The 22,810-nt window shown below is 39.4% G+C and overlaps 1 protein-coding gene across 1 annotated transcript in view; it reads right to left on the reverse strand.

Annotated features, from left to right (window-relative positions):
* Positions 1-5,465: 5,465 nt before the first annotated feature.
* Positions 5,466-22,810, reverse strand: part of LYPD6 (LY6/PLAUR domain containing 6) — a 144,245-nt gene continuing 126,900 nt past the window's right edge. The window contains exons 4-5 of the mRNA XM_003278694.3: positions 10,935-11,065; positions 5,466-8,685 (exon numbers count right to left, since the gene is read on the reverse strand). Coding sequence (XP_003278742.1) covers positions 8,518-8,685; positions 10,935-11,065 — 299 coding nt within the window. The 3' untranslated portion in view covers positions 5,466-8,517. The remainder of the gene's footprint in view (positions 8,686-10,934; positions 11,066-22,810) is intronic.

Below are 22,810 nucleotides of genomic sequence, written 5' to 3' on the forward strand. Positions count from 1 at the left end.
GCTGGAAACTTAAATAACAGGCATGGAAGAATCACCTAGGAAAGATTGTAGAATGGGGAGGAACCTCAGCACCAAATTTTGAGAAACTCTGACATTTAAATTTGTATAGAAAGAAAGCAGGTTTTCTAAGTAGGAAAGCTCCTAGGGGGTGGGTGGTTCATGGAAGCCCGTGGAAGTATTTCAAGTAGGAGGGACTAGACGAAGTGTTGAATGAAGCTGAGAAGTTGGGTGAGGAGAGGACTGAGAAGTGACCGTTGGGCTGAGCAGCTTGTCCTTCATTAGTGAATTCAGTGAACTCACTGTGAGGCCCGAGGACAAACGGGAGTGGTATAAAGAGTGAGTGGATTGTGAGGAAATGGGGTCAGTGAGCACAAAAGTCTTTCAAGAGGTTTGGCTGTAGAGAGTACTAAAGAGAGGGGGTAGCTGGATGGAGAATTAGGGTTTAGGTCAATTTTCCTTTGTTTTGCTTTTATGATGTGTGAATGTGGGTGGGACAGATCCAGTTCTTTCAACTTTATCATTCCCTTCATGTAAGTACCAGGGGTGAAGTGCCCCAGGTAGCAGGTGGAAAAATAAAGTAAAAGTATCCAGAGTTGTGCTCAAAAGAGGCATTTCCTAGACTGAACCAAATGTTCATTTCTAGAGCCAAGTGCAGTGCCTAACTCCTGGAATCCCAGCACATTGGGAGGCTGAGGCTGACAGATCACTTGAGGCCAGGAGTTTTTGACCAGTCTGGGCAATATAGCAAGACCCCATCTCTACAAAAAAGTAAAAAGTTAGCCAGGTGTGGTGGCCCACACGTGTAGTCGTAGCTACTTAGGAAGCTGAGGCAGGTGGATCATTTGAGCCCAGGAATCGGAGGCTGCAGTGAGCCATGGTTGTGCCACTGTACTCTAACCTGGGCAACAGAGCGAGACCCTGTCTCTAAAAAAAAAAAAAAACCACACACACACACACACACACACACACACACACACACACACAAAACACCTCTATATACCAAAGGGTGAATTCCCTGTCTTCTGAGAATTTGGGGCAGTATTTGTCTACCCTATTTGTTCAGTGGACAGAACCACTGAACAGGGGGCTCTGAGGACTCTAGTGAAAATCGTATTCCTAGTAGGCTGCCTTGGTACTCCAGAATTCTTGAGGTGAGTACGAAGAGAAGCCGTTGCTGTCCCACTATCTTTAAAATTAAGGTGGTTATGAGCCCAGCTAATCAAGTTGGTCTGGAGTGCTCTAAAACCTCAGGTAGTTTTTGAAAGCTCCCCTACCCCGGGTGATTCTAACAGGCAGATACTAGCTAACAGACTGGAAGGGCTACAACCATCAAAGATGAACAATAATAATCACAGAAGCAGCCTTAGTGAAGACCAATCTATAAAAATTAATCATGGATGGGTCTGTTGGCAAGTTACATTTACCTACAGCTAATCACCAATTTCTCTCAAGACTGATCTCACAGCTTTCCCAAAATTCCACATCCGTGACCTTTTGATGCCTGTCTGAGCAGAGGACTCTTTTCACTAGGCTGACACCTTCTCATTTTCCAAGTATTGGATTAAATATTATTTTCCCTGGGGAGTCTTCTCTCACCTCTAATCAGAAGCCAGACTTATCCTCTGGTTGTTTTTAAGATCCTCAGATACAGCCTGGCTGAAACATACCACTATGCTTTTTTCCTAAATACTCCAAATAGGCCTTTCAGGGTTGTTGTTTCTTCCTTTTTTTTTTTTTTTAAGACAGAGTCTTGCTCTGTCACCCAGGCTGGAGTGCAGTGGCACAATCTCAGCTCACTGCAACCTCTGCCTCCCAGGTTCAAGCGATTCTCCTGCCTCAGCCAACCAAGTAGCTGGGATTACAGGTGTGTGCCACCATGTCTGGCTAATTTTTGTTCTTTTAGTAGAGACAGTGTTTCACCATGTTGGCCAGGCTGGTCTCGAACTCCTGACCTCAGGTGATCTGCCCTCCTTGGCCTCCCAAAGTGCTGGGATTGTAGGCGTGAGCCACCACGCCTGGCTGACCTTTCAGTTTTTTCAAGATGATCTGACTTTAAAGAAAGGGCATTCATGGGAGGTCTGATGGTACATCTCACGTGGTCTCAGGCTGTCTCGCATCAAGGAGAATGTGTCTCTACACAGCACACTTGGTATTTAGGGCGGTGGCAAAACATGCACAAGGTTATTAAGTAATTAAACATATTAAAGTCAAGGATGGGCCCAACGCTTTGAGTGTTTAAAGTCTTTAAAGGTAGGGATAAACCCAGTGCTGACATGTGCCAGGACTGAGCCAGGCTGAGTCATGAGTGAGTCCAGAAGTGTTCTCTCCCACCACTGACATCTACTCAGCCCCTTTCCACCCAAAGCACCTCAGTGCCAAGCTTCTCAAGTGTGATCCCTCTCCCCAGACAACTGGTCTTCACATGCCACTGTGTGATGTGGGTTGCTCGTTGTTCACAGAACTTCTTTATGGCTGGGAGAAGCTAGGGTCAGGGGAAAGCTTAGCCAGCAGGTAGCTATGAAGTTGGACCAGTAGCCATCGCCAGGTGCACACCAGTGAGGAGGCAGATGGCATGTGCTCAGACTCTGGGTGCAAACTCCATGGGACCCAAACAGTCACGCTTCTCTGTAGATGGAAGAAGATCAAGACACTAAGTCTATTCTGAATTCTTCTCAAAGATGAATGGATTTATTGAGAGCATGGCTTATTTTTAGCCCTTCTCTTTGCATCATGGCTACATCCTGGTGGCATTTTGTTCATTTTGCCTAAATCCATCACAGTTGCTTTTCAGATACACTTTCCCCGCTTTGACAACACAAGCCCTGTCACCTCCCCAGGAGGACATCAATGGAGGCCTGAACTCTGAGCATAGAGACAACACACGGTTTTGGGAGGCCAGTTTCTGACATGGGACATGCCATAAACCCCGAGAAAACTACTTCTGAATAACTGATACGGTCTAATTTAGACGCATCATTCTACCTTTTTAGGCCATGATTCTGAAAATGATTATTTTCCCAGAAAATTTTTCTTCTCATATTAGAATGAAAAATCTGTTTCCATTAGGCTAGCTTGCTGTGCTGCAAAAGCTTGCCGTCCTGCAAAAGCTTGCCCTTTTATTCTCTACCCTTCACTACCATGATGGTCCTCATGAGACTGCCAATCCCACAGTAAACGGAGAGGAGGCCTCTAAATTGTTTTCTATCAGCCATGTCTTAATTACTCCGAGCATCAAAGAAGGGACAATTTTGATGAGTTGTAACAAAAGCAATGTGGCATTCTCAGAGACAAATGATCTGAGTTCTCCAGGGTTCTTTTCTCTCCTGTATAAATCTAAGCAGGTAGAACAGATGTTTTCTAAGGTTCTACTCACTCTAACTTTGTGACCTGAGAAATGGCTTTCTAGTAAAAGTGCCAGAGAAGGATGAGGCCATTATGCATGTCACCCTGGTGACATGTGTGTGGAACAAAGAGTCCTGGATCAGGGATCAAAATCCTCCTAGTATAAACTACCAGTGGGGCCTCCCAAAACCACTCCAAAGCTTTAGCTATGAAAGCTATAAATGGGGTCATGCTGATCAACTGAAGCAAGGTATAGAAAACTGCTTTGCAAATAAAGTCATATACAAAAATCATTCTATTGGGGTAATAGAAAAGAGGACCCCAGATAAATTTCTTAGGCTCTAGATTTTAGGTCTCTACCCAGTTTAAAATACAGCTATGTAGAGGTCCCCCAATCCAATTCCAGCAATTGCAATGGAATTTGCAATTTGTCAAAGATAATAAACAGCAAAACAATAGTAATTGCTAATGAGAGAGGCCATAATTTTTAAAAATAGCTAGAGAGAGTAACTGCTGAAAGTGAAGGCTTCATTTGGAAGACATTTTTGAAATTTGCATTGGTTTTGTAACACCAAATTATGTCAGAAATGTTTACATTTAAAAAAAAAAATCATAGGCCCGTTTTTAGTAGACTCCAGTGAAGAGTGCCCCAAGGTAGAGTCATGATGCTTCACGTCCATGCATTAGTCCTGCCCCAAGTTCCTGTGAATCTTAGAAAAATACCTGAATCTTTAAGTTCAAGTGCCCCTGGTTACAGTGAGAATTCATAAGGGATTCTCAGTGTTTTCATGTACTTCACTCCTAATAGGTAAGTTAAAGGAAAGTTATAAAAACATTTGCAAGTGCTGTAAGTATTTCAGATAAAAGATACTGTAACACAGCCAAGGCACCACTTCTAACTTTTACAGAGCTGGCATGCCCTAAATTTTGTTTGTAAATAAAATCTCAAAAATGTGTTAGGAAAGGGATATGAAATACATTTATAAAGTGAAGAATTTCTTTTAAAACCCCTTTGGGAGGCCGAGGCGGGCGGATCATGAGGTCAGGAGTTCGAGACCAGCCTGGCCAACATGGTGAAACCCCGTCTCTACTAAAAACACAAAAATTAGCTGGGCGTGGTGGTGGACGCCTGTAATCCCAGCTACTTGGGAGGCTGAGGCAGGAGAATTGCTTGCACCCGGGAGGCAGAAGTTGCAGTAGGTGTCAGATTGTACCATTGCACTCCAGCCTGGCGACAAGAGTGAGACTCTGTCTCAAACAAACAAACAAACAAAAAACCCACATTAATATGTAAGTCTATATCTTCAAAATCAAATTTTCTAAAAGCACAGTCCACCTGCAGTACCATTTACATTAAAGACAGAACTATTCACGGAGATTAGCAATAAGGAGCTATCTTCATGTAAGTACCACACTTTAAGGAGCATCAGTGACCAACTGTGTCACTGATTCAGACCAACAGAAAACATACAACTTTGTGGAAAAGATTTCCCTGGAAATTTCAAAACATAGGTAATTAAATAACCAGAGGTTGGGTGCAGTGGCTCACACCTATAATCCCAGAACTTTGGGAGGCTGAGGTAGGAGGATTGCTTGAGCCTCAGAGTTTGAGGCCAGGCTGGGCAACACAGTTGGATCCTGTCTCTGCAAGACATTTCATTAAAACCTAGCCAGGTGTGGTGGCACACGCCTATACTGCAGTCCCAGCTACTCAGGAGGCTGAGGCAGGAGGATATCACTTGAGCCCAGGAGTTTGAGGCTGCAGTGAGCCATGATGGTGACACTGCATTCCAGCCTGGGCAACAGAGCGAGACCCTGCTGTCTCAAAAAAAACAAAACAAAAAAACGAGGAGGAGAAGAATAATCAGGAATCACCAACAAGCTGACATTTTTCAAGCTTGCTTTCAATGTCTATCACTTTACTAAGAAAAATATAATAAATTCATTGTATAGATAAAAATGACATGTACACTATTCCAATATTTGTTTCCTGTTGAAGAAACCATCAAGAGAAAATCTTTTCTGGTGTACCATCATTAACACAACCCCCAAAATAGAATAAGATTTAAAAATAGTTAATAGGGTGGTATATATATACATACACATACACACATAATTTTTATATTTCCTGATTTAACAAAGACATGCTCTTGGGAAGCTGTAGACCTCATTGAAAAGTCTGGTAGTCTTTCCTTCTTTTATTTTCTGCAGTACTTAAAAAACAGCCTGTATGAATCATTTGGCATGGGTGAATTGTCTTATATCTTCTCATGCATGTATTCTCGTCTATACAACTAGAAAGCGAGCCTCTGGAAGGAAGTTCCCTGTGGTACTAAGCCCAGTGCCTTGTACATAACCTGGGTGCATTAATCATTGATGGACATGTGCATTTGCAGGGAGGAGACTGGTAAGATACACTCAAAACCTTTATTCACTGATTTACAAAATGTACAATATTTACAAAGTTTAGGCATTAATCCCATATTGACATGAATGCTGTGGAGAGTCTAAAAATAAATATGTGGCACATAGCTTAATATACACATCATGGCTCTTTACACTTAAGCCATGATGAGACTTCATGGAGAATTTAATGTGGTAGAAAAGTCAGATGGCTGACCAGTCCTGGACCTTCCATGTGAATGACTCTTCCTTGGCTCCTTGAGGCTGGGGATAGTGAGCAAATCACTTTCTTTCAAGAGAATTAAACACAGCCATTCTGACAGGCACATGGGACGCATGCGGCAACATCTATGCAGAGTCTGCAAGCACTCCCTGGGTGGTGGCTGAATCTGCACCACTGTGGACCTGATCCCTGTACACCAGCCAGGGAGGCTTTGGTGTGGTCACTTTCTTGTTTCTTATTCAGTCACATGCAGTACTTGGAAGATGTCAGTGGAGTGTAGTCATGCACAAAAATGGTTCTTGTAGGTATGCACAACATCAAATTTTCATTGTCTTATAGCATCTTTAGATGCAACATCAACTATCTCCTCTTTTAGCAAGAGCGATGAATGAGGAAGCCAAACCCCTACTCCCCAGAGAAAAAACTCATCTGGGGACACATGCAAATGGCATCCTGCAACAGCAGGGTGAGATAAACTCCACATGATAAGATGGATGAATTCCCATGAAGTCAGGCCTGAAAGTCTTCCTAGGGGGATAATTCCACCTTTCTTTCCTCTTCAATCCCACCTCATCCCACATAACCTAAATCTGAAGGAAACGGCTTCACAACATTGCGTTTGAGTTTTGGTACCTTCATTTCGAGAGTGTAAATACTAGTAACATTTCTTATAGGATTCTTGCAGGGATTAATCCTAACTTATGTAAAGTGCTTAGCATAGTGCCTGGCACATACGAGGTGCTTAATAAATGTCTTGCTTTCTCTCCCTCTACTTTCCCACCCCAATTAAAAGCAACATATTGATAAGCCTAACAAACTCTGAATTAAGGCCATTTGATGCAATTTAGATTATTTTGTATCAGAGTTACTGCTGTCAGTTCATATTTAGTCCCTGAGGGAGTCTCATTTTATAAGCCAGAGACATTTTTCTATGGAGGGCAGATGGACCCTGACAACACTGTCCTCTTTGTTAGCCATGGTTCTACCAAGTTTCACAAAAACACACCCCAAAACCCTGCACAGAAACTTAGACCAGTGATGGTCACCACCTGAATAATTCCGGGACACCATCACTGAGGAAACCATGAGAAAAATCCTTGAGACAAACATACTGCTCTTGCTCACATGTTAACTTTTTTCAACACTGGTGCAAGTATTATAGATAACTTTCAGTAAACATATATTAAAAGCTCTACCACTGTTGAAAATATGTATTCTAATTTGATCACTTTGTTCAGAATAATGAATTTTTTAGAATATATTTTAGTTTCTAGTTATGCCTTACAAAAATAAATACTGTTTAAATTATTTACAAGGAAGAAGAAAAATTGTAACTTGGGGTACAAAAAATACAGGAAGGGTGACAAAAATTTTACCATCTACTTCAAAAGCAATATCTAAAAGAAATAAAAACTTCCCGTTGAGTCTCGTTAGACTTGCAATCACCTCACTGGTCTACTTTCTCCTCATCGTCGCATATTATGCCTTGCTTCCCTATCATTCTAAAGACAATTTAATGCAGAATCTTCTCCATAAAGTCGCTGGGGATTTGGAAGTGGGAGCTCTTTGGCAGTATGAACTGCAGATGGAGTAAGAAGCTGGCTGAGCCACTTAGTCGGCCCTCAGTATGAACTAGGACTAATCTCCATGCATTTTTCCTTTCATTCTGAAATCCTCTGTCTAGATTATCTATGGCTGAATAGAACCCCATATCTGGGGAAAACAACTCCATCTTGGTTTGGGACTGTGGACACAATTGACTCAGATGGAATCTAGGATCTCATGAAGCATAATTAGTACCAAGTCAGGGAGAAGGCTGATCTCACCAATTATATGAAGGGATAACACAGCCACTTTATGGATATTGGCTCCAGTAAGTTGAGGAAAATCCTCCTCCAGGCACCCCCACAAATATAACAAACTTTTATGATTGCCTTTTTGTCTTCTGCACAGAACAGAGGGAATGTGATTCCCAGCATTGGGAGAAGAATGTTGGGAAAATTAATTGAACAAATGGCTGGAATTGTTGGAATTACTATTCTTCCAGGGACTCAGTCAGAATTTCCAAGGAAATAGTCCATTCAGTTTGGAGTCAATGTTTTAAAATTCTAAAGCTACAAATGAACTCATGATTATATTTAAACCAATGGTTACTTTTCTCCTGAAAAGCCCACGTCTATACATGCCCCTATAACATACTCCTAATATCTTAGAGTCTCAGGACCTACTGCATCTCATGCATGTATTCTTCCAAATTAAGAACCCCAGATCTCGATAAATGCAGAACTACTTCTTGGAATGAGAACAAAGGTTTATGGTATGGAACTTGGGCTGTACTGACAGAAGGCTTTGATGAGTCTTGGTTAGACTCAAAATGGCTACAATGAAGCAACACTTATTCCTCATGGTAAGTGCAATGCTTGGCTGTGACAACCTCCAAGAGTGTCGTGTCTCACATGTGTAATTACCGTCAGGCCAATGACTCATGCAGGACTGTGGACCATCAAGATCCCCATGGATTGCTATTAACACATGGAGCCATTGAGCCGCTATAACATGAGCCCTAACCACAACCACAAGCAGGACACTATCACTGACATACAGCGTGGGTGCCTATTTGTCTGATTTATAGGTGACGTCGTGGCAAATGTGGCATCAGTTTCATTTCGGGGCAGTGGCAAGTTACAGATATTTCCTTCACAACAAGAAGTGCAGACCTGAAAGAAAGGAAGAAAAAAAGATAATGAGAAGCCAGCATGTCTGGGAAGGAGGCGGGGTTTTTGAAGGCACTGTCGCCCACATGGCAAGATGCAAGTAAAAATTACCTAATCTATAAAGGAGGTGCCAACTCTGCGTTCAGGAAGGCTGGGGATAATATTTCTTCTAGAAGCAACCTGGTCAACATGAAAACTCCCCAGGCCAAACTTCAAGAGATCTAGGTTTTGTTTTTGACACCCTCCACCCATATGACTCCTAGAAAGGTGTGTAGCCTTCCTGGGCCTCAGTTATTTCACCCTTAAAATGGGAATAATGAAACTCGTCCTTCTTTTTCCATAAGGCTCTTTCTGACTACTTGAGGAAGAGAGGGTAAGCTTTCATTTGCCAAGTTTTCAAGTGAGAGTCAAGTGGCAACAACCCGGGTAATTTAAACTTGAGTATTGACTTTCATAGAACTGTTTGCATAAGTGTCTCCATTCTCATTGGGTGAGTTAATGTTGAAGGGTCTTCATTCATGCAGTTACTCCTGCTTTACACCACCTTACTCGTGGATCATTAGAAAGAAATAAACCCACAGAGCTAGTGACAAAAATTTTCTTGGGGCATGGCTACACAACATACAGACCAGCAGCTCCAACATCAGCTGGGAGTTTGTTACAAGTGCAGAATCTCAAACTTTGCCCCAGACAAAGAATTAGAACTATATATATATATATATATATATATTTTTTTTTTTTTTTTTTTTTTTTTGAGACAGAGTCTTGCTGTCGCCCAGGCTGGAGTGCAGTGGCGCGATCTCGGCCCACTGCAAGCTCCGCCCCCCGGGGTTCACGCCATTCTCCTGCCTCAGCCTCCCAAGTAGCTGGGACTACAGGCGCCCACCACCTCGCCCGGCTAATTTTTTGTATTTTTAGTAGAGACGGGGTTTCACTGTGTTAGCCAGGATGGTCTCCATCTCCTGACCTCGTGATCCGCCCACCTCGGCCTCCCAAAGTGCTGGGATTACAGGCATGAGCCACTGTGCCCGGCCTAGAACTACATTTTAACAAGATTCCCAGATGATTCCTACTCATAGGATGGTTATTAATAATATTCTATACAGTCATTTTCCTGCAGGGATTTGAGTCTTTAGTCACAGTGACATGTGCCAGGAAGACAGTATAATGTTGGGGAGGTAGACTCCAAACCAGAGGTGAGTTGGAATTCTGTGCCTGTCACTTACCAGCTGTGTGACCGAGCATATGACCCAACTTCTCTAATCCTTAAGTTTCTCCTTAGTAAAGAGGCCACAGTAACTCCTCAGAATCAAGTCCAATTTGCTGGAGAGGTCAGGGGAAGCCTTTGGTTTTACTCATTTTGAACCAGGAGCAGAATAGGCAGATTATATTCAAAATTTTAATAATTAGTGTATTCAAGAGGTTGCTTGAAAATTAGGTGTCTGCCTTCTTAAGAAAAATAAGCCCTTACTGACAGTGTTGTTCCCAGGTATTGAGAGTGGACATTGCCCAAACCACCAGGAAGGCCACCTGCAGGAGATGTGTTCAGCTGCTAAATAAAGGCCAAAGCCTGATATGTTAAGGTCACACTTATAGACAGCATATAGACATGTATAGAGGGCAAGGCTGCCTTTCTGTGATTCTTTATATGCCCCTTCAAGGCTGCCTCCCAAGCTTATTTTACACTGAGTGCTTCTGTATACAGGCACCACGTGTTTCCATATACAGGCTTCTACAGGTGCCAGGTGAAGCTCAAACAAACACACAAGATGGGTCTCTCATCACCTATCAAATGACTCAAGAGCCAATGCAGACCCTCCCCAAACTGACATCCCAGTCACAACATGAGCCCTACTTTACAGGAAGTTATCAAAGCCGAATTGCCTCGGTCCTCCTGTGATGAATGAACTGGGTACATCTGCAAAGCTTCACTGTGATGGACATAACTGGTCCCTTGCTCCTCTTTTTTCTGGTAGCTTTATTACTTTCCTCCGAGTGAAGAAAGGGTTTAAAATAACACTGAATACCCTCTTGATGTGTGTTTACACAATTTATATCAGTTGTCCTATGCTCTGGTATAAATATGTATTCTTTTAGAGCAAACAAGAAAGGAAGCGTCTTTTCACAGAGCATAAAGACAGTCAAAAGACAGCCTTCATGGGGGAGTAAGAATCTGCTCATGAGTACTGGCAGATGTCTGAAGAGAAGGCAGCTGGCTATGTAGTACTGGTCACTTGCTCTGTTGCCCAGACCTTGTGGCCTTCATGCTCGGAGTCTCTGCAGCCAGTGGATAAGCACTCTTCCAGTGGGACACAGCGTTTGGTGACTGAGATACTGTTTCCTGTGACTTCCATTGTATGCTGAGTGTAGCAGTATCTGGTCTCTGTCAACAGAGAAAATATATTTGACATGGGAAATGTTGGCCCAACCTGCCTAAAAGGAAAATAACAGGAGTGTCAGCATTATCGTTCCAGAAAAGACCTAATAGCACGTAAGATGTGCACTGCTTTGAGCTTATGTCCAACCCCAAAGACCTCCTTGGAGAGCTCCACTTTGCCACAGTAGGAGGACAGCCTTCAAAGAATATTGATTTCTCTGCCCAGCATTATTCCCATAAACCAAGACACACTGGTTTCTCCTTGCCTTTCAACATATTTTGCCACTGGACTGATTTTTATTTTTAGGGGATGAGTGTTTTTGGGGGGATGATTTAAGAGATATAAGTCATAGCAATTTTAAGGAAGATGAAAGGACAAAGAGGTTCAAAGAACTCAGGGCTAAAGTGAGTTAGGCAGGTGACAGTAGTCCTCAAGGAGATAAAACACTACAGCAGTGGCTGGTGTGTGTGTGTGTGTGTGTATTTTGGGGGGAAGCAGCTATTCACAAGAGCAGAACAATGTAAAACTTTGTGCCAATGAGCATAGCTGGGTCCGGGGTGCATTACAGACGAAGACTGAAACAATAATGAACATTTTTCCAAAATTGAGGAGCTTCGTTTCTCCCTAGCGTGATTTCAGTGTCTTCCTGGGACAACAGATGAAGACCATGATGGGAGTTTCCAGAGGTCCCTCTGTGTCTAATGAATCGGAAAGCTTGAGATCTCTTCCAAAATTCTTTGGGGAACTTTTTACGTGTAACTTAAAAACTAAAGAAAAATGGCTTTGTCAATGTAATTCTTTAAGGCCTCCAGGCAATGTTCAGCTCTCTAAGTCTGGGATTTAGGAGAATGTTCTTGCTTTACTTTCACATTAAAAAAGAAAATGAATAATTCTTAAGAAATGTCACCGAGCTGTTTTTCATCCACATCTTGGACCCAACTTTGCATGCTTTATACATTTCAGATATTTAGTGGCTAATATGGAATTATGACCTCCTATGAGATTATTTATTAGGCAATAAAAATTCCTCCCCCACACCAGATTCTGTCATGATTTTGGCAGCTTTTAACTGAAGAACTAATATCCAAAGAAGAAAGCATAAGAAAATTTTAGGTCTTGAGAATGAGCTAATACAGACCCATCCACACATCCTGGAAGTCATCAAAACTCAAGGTTTTAACAGTCTTCCTAGAGACCCTCACCTGACAGGAATCCCAAATGGTCTCCAATTAAATTGTACTAAGAGCTGCCACTTTCCCAGGGGTGATGCTATTGGCGGGTGTGCCTGGGCAGAGTCTGTGTCAACACCCTCCCCTAAATGCTGTCCCGTACTGCATCCCGGCTGGAATTGTTAGTTGGATTGGGCTGAAGCTTGCTCCAAGGTTGCCCAGGGTCCTACGGAGCTCTTTGGGAGTAGGGTAAGGTCATCTGGGGAGCTCACAATAAGAATAGTTGAAAGTTTTCTACCTGGCAAGAATTCTCCCAAAGCCCTAAACTATCTTAACATTGGAGTGATTGCTTTTCTGTTGAAGAAGAGGCAGCAGCTCTCCTCTTTCTTAAGCCTTAACAGGTTTTGACAAATGGATGCCAGTGGCCTGGGAGATTTACCCGCATCTTCTAAGAGGACTGGTTTACTTCTTTGGTATCAGACTCGATGGACGTTTATGGTCACAATAGGTTCATCTTTCCCACCCTCACCCCAGCTTCAAATGTTCTAGAAAGCAATAAAATCAGGAATGTTCTTATCTCCTGTCTCCTCTTCAAGCAGACAGCTAGGAGCAGCTGCCAGAGGTTTTACTGCTCCAAATGTAAATCCGAACAGATAAGATCATAGGCTTATGGAATAAGTAAATCACTACATAGCTGCAGTTTTGGAAATTAGCCTTTTCCCCCAAGTAGTGAATTATCCTGTTTTATAAGTAAGCCTTAAAATAACAATTGGTGAACTTGATATGACTACTTCTTTGTTCATACTTTTCTATCTTTAACAAAATATCTTATACATAATGGAGAGCGTATTCCATTGAATGAAAGTAGATGCAACAACTGATAAAAATAATTTTTCAGGAAAACATGCAAAACCTTAGTACTTAATAAGCTGATTTTTTGCCATTCTGGGGGTAGAAGGGAGATCAGTGCAGTAAGAATTTTTTCTTGTACTTCACCCAGTCCAATCCATGAAACAAAAATATATGGAGAACACTGCCATCACTTCCAGCAGTACAGACCTCAGTGCTGAAGCATCAATCCTTCAAAAGCATTTATTCCACTTCTTATCTTACAAAAACCCTAGGTGAGTTATGAAATGTTAATGTGGAAAAAGGTTCTGTGGTTTAAGAAGTTTTGAAAATGCTCAAATAAAGTTGAACAGGTTTCTTCAGTGCACAATTTATGAGAACCTTCTATATGTGTTGTGATCTCGTGATCTGCAAAGGTATAATGGGGTGAGCAGGCAGAATTTCCCAAGTAGAACTAGGTGGGCCACATTTGGCTTATCACTGGACTGGGGTAGTGATAAGAGCCTAGTTTCAGTCACAGAGCATTGTTCTCCATGCATTTTGAAAACTCCTTGGGTTAGTAATGAGGTAATATAAGAATCAAGCCTGCTGATAACTTCACACTAAAAGGATTTCAAAGGCTTTTATCTAAAAGATAAAAGATGAATTTGAATTTCCATCAGGTTAGTTTCAGTCTCTAAAATCTCATATTCTGCAACTACATGGTATTCCCAGAGGCTGTGAAACAAAAGTCTTTTACTATTCGATTCACAGGCATTCAACTAAAATCAGAAATGGGAAAGCGAACTTCATCAACAATTGGAAAATATAATTTTTATGAAATTCACACCCACGTGCACGCATGCACACAGAGTTCATAATCTAGTTCTGAAAGTTAAAAGTAATCCAAAGCTAAATTGCAAACTTTCATTTGCCCACCAATATTGTTTTTAATAACAGAAACTATATTTAAACAAAACATACACAACGTGATTTGAATTGAGACATTCCAAATGTCCAACTTCCTTATAAAAGGCTTTCTTGCCACTCAATTATTCTTCATGGTTCTGCTTGTTTTAGTTTCTTCACAAACATACAGGTTGATAAAAATGACACTAGAGAATAATTCTCCAGGTGCAAGAAAATTAATGGGAGGAAAATACTTTAATAGTAATATTACGAATTATATTGAAAAATGAGAGGCCAGTCGCAGCTGCCTGCCCTCTCCCTGCCCCCATTCCTTACTGTTCACACAGCTCTTCACATCCGCCACACTACTCCCCTACAACGACTGTTCCCTGCACATCAAATTCCATGCCCTTTTCCCATGTCTGACCCTGTAGGATCTCTTTCTGACTCTGGGACTCTACTATGGATAATCTCATCTGTGGGACTCTCCATCCTAGACTTCAGAGTTCTGTCTTCCAGATGTTCTCCTAATCTCTGTTCTCTCCACTTTCAACACTTTCCCTAATATGAAAGTCGATATTCTCCCGTGTTCAGTCCTTGAACCTCTTCTCACTCAAGTGGCCTCATCAAACTTCTCATGCCATGTGTTCAGTTTGACTCTTTCTCCTGAACTGTAGAACCAAATTACCAACTATTTTCTGGACACTTCAGCATCACCTCACACCTAATGTGTCTCAACCCAACGCATTTTCTCCCTCCCCCTTGCATCTTTTTATCTTCACATGTGTCTATCTCAGGAAGGGACCTCCTGGGATATTGTACCTCCATCTTCTCCAGTAACTTGAACTAGAAATCTGGAATCAGCTCAGACTTCTCTCCCTAATCTGGGAGTCTCCAAGTCTTCTGAAATGTCTCCATTATCCATCTGGTGTTTTCTATTCCATTTTCCATTTCCTCAATTCCGGACCTCATTGTTTCTTGTTTTCTTCGTCTCTGACAAGCAACTCACCACGCACAAAAGCATGAATGCCACCTAATTGTCAAGGAATCCTGATTGCTGAATTACTAGGCTTATTTGGTCTGCCTGAGTGGCTTGGGAATAGGCCACTGCTCTCTCTGCTCCTGAAGCTGTGTGTCAAATGCATTGGAGTAACTGTGCTTCCCTGATAGAATCATCAATTAATTTAATTTCTAACTCAGAGCTTGGCATTTGAAACTCAGCCCTCATTACTCACAGTTCTCCTTGATGAAGGCTCCAAGCTATCTCCTCATTGCCTCGTATATACCTTGAGACACAGTACCACAACTTTTGACCATGTACGATGAAAACTGTGTATCCTTAGCATGGTCTGCATATTTTTTCCTATCTTCTACTCCTGGACACCTGATATTCTTCAAGGCTCAATCCAAATGTGATAAATTCTGTAAATCTTCCTGATCTTCCTCCCGACCAGGTCAATGTTAATCTTCTCTCTTCTCTATGTTGCCTCGGTCCTTCTTAACTTTCTGATTTGGGATATCTGGCTTTTCTTCTAGATCACGGTTCCTGATCAAAACAATTGACTTTTTGTTTTTTAATTTTTTTTTAAATTTAACCTATTATTTTGAGATAACCGTAGATTCCCATGCATTTGTAAGTATTAATAATAGGAGATCCTCTACACCTTTTACCTAGTTTCCCCAAATGGTGACAACCGCAAAACTATGGTATAATATCACAACTGTGATCTTGACATTAACCCAATCAAGATACAGAACTTCTCCACAGCCATAAGGATCCCTCATGTTGAACTTTTATAGTCACACCCTCTTCCCTCCTGCCCCCACCCTTCCCTAACTCTTGGCAACCACTAAACGGTACTGCATTTCTATAATTTTGTCATTTTGAGAATGTTATATAAATGAGTCACACAACATGTAATATTTTGGAACTGGGCATTTTCACTCGGTCTCATTCACTGGGTTTGTTAATTTTTAAGAGTTTGTTAACTTTTATTGCTGAGTAGTATTCCACAGTATAGATGTACTAAAGTTGGTTTAACCATTCAGCCACTGAAAGGACATCCAGGTTTGCTTCCAGTTTAGAGATATTATTAATAAAGCTACCATGAACATTTGTGTAGAGGTTTCTGTGTGAATGTAAGTTTTTACTTCTCTGTATGAGTGACCAGAAGTGAAACTGCTGGGTTATATGGTAGTTGCATGTTTAGTTGTTTAAGAAACTGTCAAGCTGCTTTCCAGAGTGGCTGTACCATTTTATATTCCTACCAACAATGTATTGAATGATCTAGTTTCTCCTCCTTTTTACTAGCATGTGGCATTTTTCCTATTCTTTATTTTAGGTATTCTGATAGAAGTATCGTAATATCTCATGTTTGAAATTTGCATTTCTCTTACGGCTAATGATGTTAAATGTTTTCATGTGTTTATTTGCCATCTGGTTATCTTCTTTGGTGAAATGTCTGTTCATATTTTTCCTATTTTCTAATTATGTATTTTGTTTACTGGTGTGTTCTGAAAATTATTCATATATTCTAGATAGCAGTTCTTTGTCAGATATGTGATTTGCAAATATTTTTCCCATTTCATAGCTTGTATTTTCATTCTCTTAACAGGGTCTTGTGCAGGGCAAAAAAGTTTTAAATTTTGATGGAGTCTAATTTATTATTTTTTTTATGAGTCATGCTTTTGGTATTAAGTCTAAGAACCTCACCTAGCCCTAGATTTATGAAGATTTTCTTTTATTTTTTCCTAAATACTGTGTGTTTTTATATTTCATATTTAAGTCTGTGATTCACTTTAACTTTTGTAAAAGGTGTGAGACTTAGGCTGAGATTCATTTTATGCCTGTGAATGTCCAGTTCCTCCAGTACCGTTTGTTAAAAAGGCTATCTTTCCTCCACTGAATCGCTTTTACACCTTTGTTAAAAATTAGATGGGCATATTTTTAAGGGTCTATTTATTCTGTTTAATTGATCTATGTCTACTTCTCTGTCAATACCGTAGTCTTGATTACTACAGCTGTATGTTAAATCCTGAAATAGGGTAGTTTGATTCCTTCCACTTTAGTCTTCTTTTTCAAAATCGTTTTAGTTATACCAGTTTCTTACCTTTCCATATAAACTGTGGAACACTTTTGTCTGTATCTAAAAAAAAAAAATCTTCCTGGGATTTTGACAGGAATTGTGTTAAACCTATATAACAATCTGTAGAGAATTGACATTTTACTATGCTGTCTTTCAATCTATGAACATGGTCTTTCCATTTATTTAAATTTTTTTTCATTGATGTTTTGTAATTTTCAGCTTACAAGTCCTATACATGTTTTGCTTAGATTTACCTATAAGTATTTAATTCTTCTGAGCAATATAATGCTGTATTTTAAATGGTATATTTTCAAATGGTATATATAAATGGTATATTTTAAATTTCAGTGTCCACATGTTAATTGACAGCATAAACACAATTGAGTTCTCAATTTATCTTATATCCTATGACCTTGCTGAACTCATTTATTAGTTCCAGGAATTCTCTTTAGATTTGTTGGAATTTTCTACATAGAAATCATGTTATCTGTGAAAAACGACAGTCATATTTTCCTTTCCAATCTGTATGTCTTTTATTTACTTTTCTTGTCTTATTGCACTCGCTAGAACCTACAGGATTGCACTAAATAAAAGTAGTGAAAGCGGACATAATTGCCTAGTTCTCTGTCTTAGCAGGAATGCATGCGGTCTTTTACCATTAAGCATAATGTTAGCAGTAGGTTTTTTATCGATGTTATCAAGTTGAAGAAGTTTCTCTCTATTCCTATTTTTCTGAGAGGTTTTAATCATAAATGGTGTTTAATTTTGCCAATTTTTTTTAACATTGGTTGATATGAACATGTGATTTTTCATCTTTAGCCTATTAATACTGTGGATTATATTGGTTGATTTTCAGAGATTAAACCAGCCTTGCATCCGTGGACTAAGCCCCACTTTTTCATGGTGCATAATTCTTTTCATATATTGCTATATTCTATTTGCCAATATTCTGTTAAGAACTTTAGTGTCTATATTCATAAAAAATAATAGATTGGAATTTTGTATTTTTTTTTTGTTTGTTTGGTGCTGTGTTGGTCTGGTTTTGGTATCAGGTTAACTCCAGCTTGATAAAATGAGTTGAGAAGTACTCCCCCTTGTCTTCCATTTTCTGGAAGATTTTATGTAGAATTGGTGTTAATTCCTCTATTGAAACTTGGTAAAATTCTCCAGTGAAATTATTTGGGCCTGAAGAGTTCTTTTATGGGTGTTTTTAAGTTATAAAAAAAATTTCTTAGGAGTTATAGGACTATTTATATCATTTTTAGTGAATTGTGGTACTTTGTTTTTTGAGTTATGGTCCATTTCATCTAACTTGTCAAACTTATGTTTTTGAGTTGTTCATACTATTCCCTTATTTTCCTTTTCTTAGTACCTTAATGTTTTTCTCCATTGATTTTAACTGAAAAAAATTGTATATGTTTATGGTGTACAATGAAATGTTTTAGTATATGTATTCTCATTGAGTTTTATTCTTATCATTATTATTTCCTGATTTTTGCTTAGTCTTGTTTTGTTTTACTTTTGGTTTGTTTTTCTCTTCCTTTTTCATCTTCTTGATGTGTGAGCTTAGAGAATTGATTTCCCTCTTTTTAAATATGTGCATATAGTGCTATAAATTTCTGTCTCAGCACTGTTTTTGCTGTGTCCTACAAATTTTCATACGTTTTAATTTCATTCAGTTCACTGTCTTTTAAATTTCCCTTAAGACTTTATCTTTGATCTGTGGATTATTTAGTTGTGCACTGTTTAGTTTCCAAGTGTTTGATGATCTCCCTTTTATCTTTCTGTCATTGGTCTCTAGTTTAATTCTACTGTGTCAGAAAACACTCTGTATGATTTCAATTTTTAAAAGTTTGTTGAGGTTTACTTTATGGCCCAGGATATAGTTTATTTTGGTATGTGTTCCATGGTCACTTGAAAACCATGTATATTCTGGTGTTGCTGGATGAAGTGTTCTGTAAATGTCAATTAGATTCTGTTGGTTAATGGTGCTGTTGAATTCTTCTATATCTTTGCTGATTTTCTTTCTGTAGTTCTATCAGTTTTTGAAAGAGTGGTGTTGAAGTCTCCAACTATAATTGTAGATTTATCTATTCCTCCTTTCCATTATTCTGTTGCACATATTTTTCAGCTCTGTTATGTGATGCTTATATACTTAAGATTGCTATACCTTCTTAGTGGATTGGCTTTTTTTAATCATGCTATAATGTTCCTCTCTGCCTCTGGTAATTTTGTTTGCACTGAAGTCTTTTGATTAATGTTTCCATATTATCTTTTTCCATTCTTTTAATTTGCTTATATAATTATTTTGAAGTAAATTTATTACAGATGACATCTATTTGGGTCATGGTTTAACATATTCTGTCAATACTTCATTCATTTTGTATATTTATGCCATTTACATTTAAGGTAGTTATTGATATGGTAAGACAAATTTTGTTCTTTTCTGTCTTTTTTTGTTTTTTCTTACGTTCCTATGGGTTACATGTACGTTTTTTAGAATTCCATTGTGATTTATCTACAGTGCTTTTGAGTATATCTTTTTAAAATTGTTGTGCTAGGTATTAAATTATATGCAAAACTTATCACATCCTGCTGGCATCATAATTTTACCAATTAAAGTGAAGTGTAGAAAACTTACCTCTTTTTATGCCCTAATACCTTCACTTGTTTGTAATAATTTTTTTTTTTTTTTTTTGAGATGAAGTCTTGCTCTGTCGCCCAGGCTAGAGTGCAGTGGTGTGATCTTGGCTCACTGTAACCTCCGCCTCCCAGAATCAAGTGATTCTCCTGCCTCAGCCTCCCAAGTAGCTGGGGCTACAGGTGCCTGCCACCAAGCCTGGATAATTTTTGTATTTTTAGTAGAGATGGGGTTTCATCAACCTGACCAGGCTGGTCTTGAACTCATGACCTCAGGTGATCCACCTGCCTTGGTCTCCCAAAGTGCTGGGATTACAGGCATAAGCCACTGTGCCTGACCATAATATAATTGTATTAAATAATCCTCTACAATATATTTAGAACCACATCAGACAGCATTATAATTTTTGCTTCAACTGTCAAACATAATTCAGAAAACTCAAGAGAAGAAGGACATTCTGTTGTACTGCATTGTAGTATAAAGTACATTTACTAAGTTTTTTCTTCCTTTCTGATGTTTCAAGTTCCCTTCTTTTATCATTTCCTTTCTGCATATAGAGCTTCCTTCAGCCATTCTTTTAAGGTAGGTCTGCTAGTGACAAATTCTCTCAGTTTTCCTTCCCCTGAAAATGTCTTAATTTCTTCACATTCCTGAAGGATATTTTCTCTGAATATAAGATTCAGCATTGATAGCTTTTATTAACAGTTGGAAAATATTGTACTGTTGACTTCTGGCCTCCATAGTTTCTGATGAAAACGTTTCATTCAACTAATGTTTCTCATATCAGATGTTCTTTTTCTCTTGCTATTTCAAGATGTTTTGTTTTTAGAAGTTTGACTATTATGTGTTTTTGTGTGGATTGCTTTAGTTTTGTCCTCTTTGGGGTTTGCTCAGCTTCTTAGAAAAACTTTTAGCTGCTAATTATTTGAGTACTTTTTTCAGCTTCACCCTCTTTCTATTGTTCTCTTGAAATGCTGATGATGTAGTGTTAAAACATTTGTTATAGCTCCATAGATCTCTGAGGCTCTGTAAAGGTTTCTTTCCCCTCAGCCTATTTTCTATCTGTTGTTCAGACTGGATAATTTTTATGGCTCTATTTTCCAAATTCACTAATTCTTCCCTTTGTTCCTTCCATTCTGCTGTTGAGCCCATCTATTGAGATTTTTATTTTAGGTACATTATGTTACAATTCTACAATTTCCATTTGGTTCTCCTTTATATTTTCTATTTCTTTGATGAGATTTTTAAAATTTGTTTCAAGTGTGTTTGTTATTACTTACTGAAACATTTCTATTATGGCTGCTTTAAAATCCCTGCCAGATAATTCTAACATCTCTATTTATCTTGGTGTTGGTATCTATTGATTGCTATTTTTCATTCAGTTTGAGATCTTCCTGGTATGACAAGTGGTTTTTTTTATTGAAGCCTGGATATATTGTTATTATGTTAGGACACTCTTGATCTTATACTCCCTGTTTGAGAGTGGTAAGAGTGCCTCATTAATGCTTCCCATGTAGCCTCTACTGATGCCATGGGATAGGAGATGTGTTGTAGCCTCAATACCAATGCGTGGCGGTGAAGGGTGAAGTCTTGACTCTCCATTAAGCCTCCTTTGACACAACCTTGGTCAGGGGAAAGTAGAGGCATCTCCTTGTTGCTGGTGGAGGTGAAAGTCTAGGCTCCCTAACACGGTCTCCATTGACACTGTGGAAGAGACCTTGTTACTGCCTGGTGGGGGGGGACAAAAGTCACCTTTACTTGTCCTTCTCTGATACAATCCCAAGCAGAAAGGTTGGGACATCTCATTACAGCCTATTGAGGATGAAGTCAAGGCTTTCCATTCAGCCTTTGCTGGTATGGGATTGGGGCTACAATTTTTTCCATAGTGTTTTGCTGCAGTAGAGCAGCTATTGTCTAAAAATTATCTTTCTAGGCTTCCCCCTTCCTGGTCCTTTTGCTAGAGAGCAAACTTTTGTTGGGGGGTTATTTTGCCAGTGCCTTTGGCATTTTCAGGATGTTGACTTCTTTAGCTTCAAGTCTAGAATATGTGAGACTGAAAGAAAACCTAGTGAACTCAGCACTGTGTTGTTCCTTGAGTCTTGAAGTCCCTAGTCTGTCATTTTCTTTACACCTTTCAGAGTCTTTTCATGTTTTTGGTTTGCTTTTTAATAAATAATGTTCAGAATTTTTTGTTGTACTTAGCAGCAGGAATAGAAAAGTACATCCACTCCATCTTTCCAGAAACGGGAGCTTTCAGCTGCCGACATTTTTGGCTAGATAATTTTGTTTTGGGCAGACTGCTCTGTGAATTGCAGGACATTTAACAGCATCCAACAGCCTCTTCTCACTAGATGCCAATGTCACTGCCAACAGTAACAACTAAGAATGTCTCCAGACATTGACAAATATACTTCGGGCAGGGAAGAGGGAATTGCTTCTGGTTGAGATCTACTGTTGTATTATACATTATAATCTGGAGAATCAGGCCCATTCTTGTTGGTGTCTGCATTCCCTCCAACATGTAACACAGGGCATTGCACACAATAGCAGGCATTTAATCTCTAATAAACTCTGTATTACCAGCAGAGATGGATGGGTAGGAAGAATATATCTAGCTGAGCTCTTCCATTCAAAGGTGAACCAAATTAAAACATTTTAATTTAGTTCTATGATGTCTATAATATATCTTCCATTGAATTTGAATAGTCTCATCAAATTTAAAAGAGAAATAATACTACACTTCTACCACTAGTGCAATTTTCATATACTCCACAACTTCTCAAAATTATTTGCCAGGACTACTAAAAGTAAACCTATGCATATTCTATGAAGCTAAAATTCTGTTCCTCAACATACATCCAACAGGAATGATAAGTCCTAGAATGCGCATAGAAGAACTATTCATACAAACACGGTGTAAAAATGTCAATTAGCGACAGAATGAATAAATTATAGGATCTGTTCACATAACAATGAGAATGAATGGATTACAACTAAATCTAACAAAATGGATGAATCTCACATAATATTGAGTGAAAGAAGTCAGACACAAAAGAGTTATACTGTATGATTCCACTTCTACAAAGAACCCAGTAAGACAAAATTAACCTACACTAC

This window comes from Nomascus leucogenys, chromosome 20 (assembly GCF_006542625.1).
Source record: "Nomascus leucogenys isolate Asia chromosome 20, Asia_NLE_v1, whole genome shotgun sequence".
Classification (NCBI taxonomy): domain Eukaryota; kingdom Metazoa; phylum Chordata; class Mammalia; order Primates; family Hylobatidae; genus Nomascus; species Nomascus leucogenys.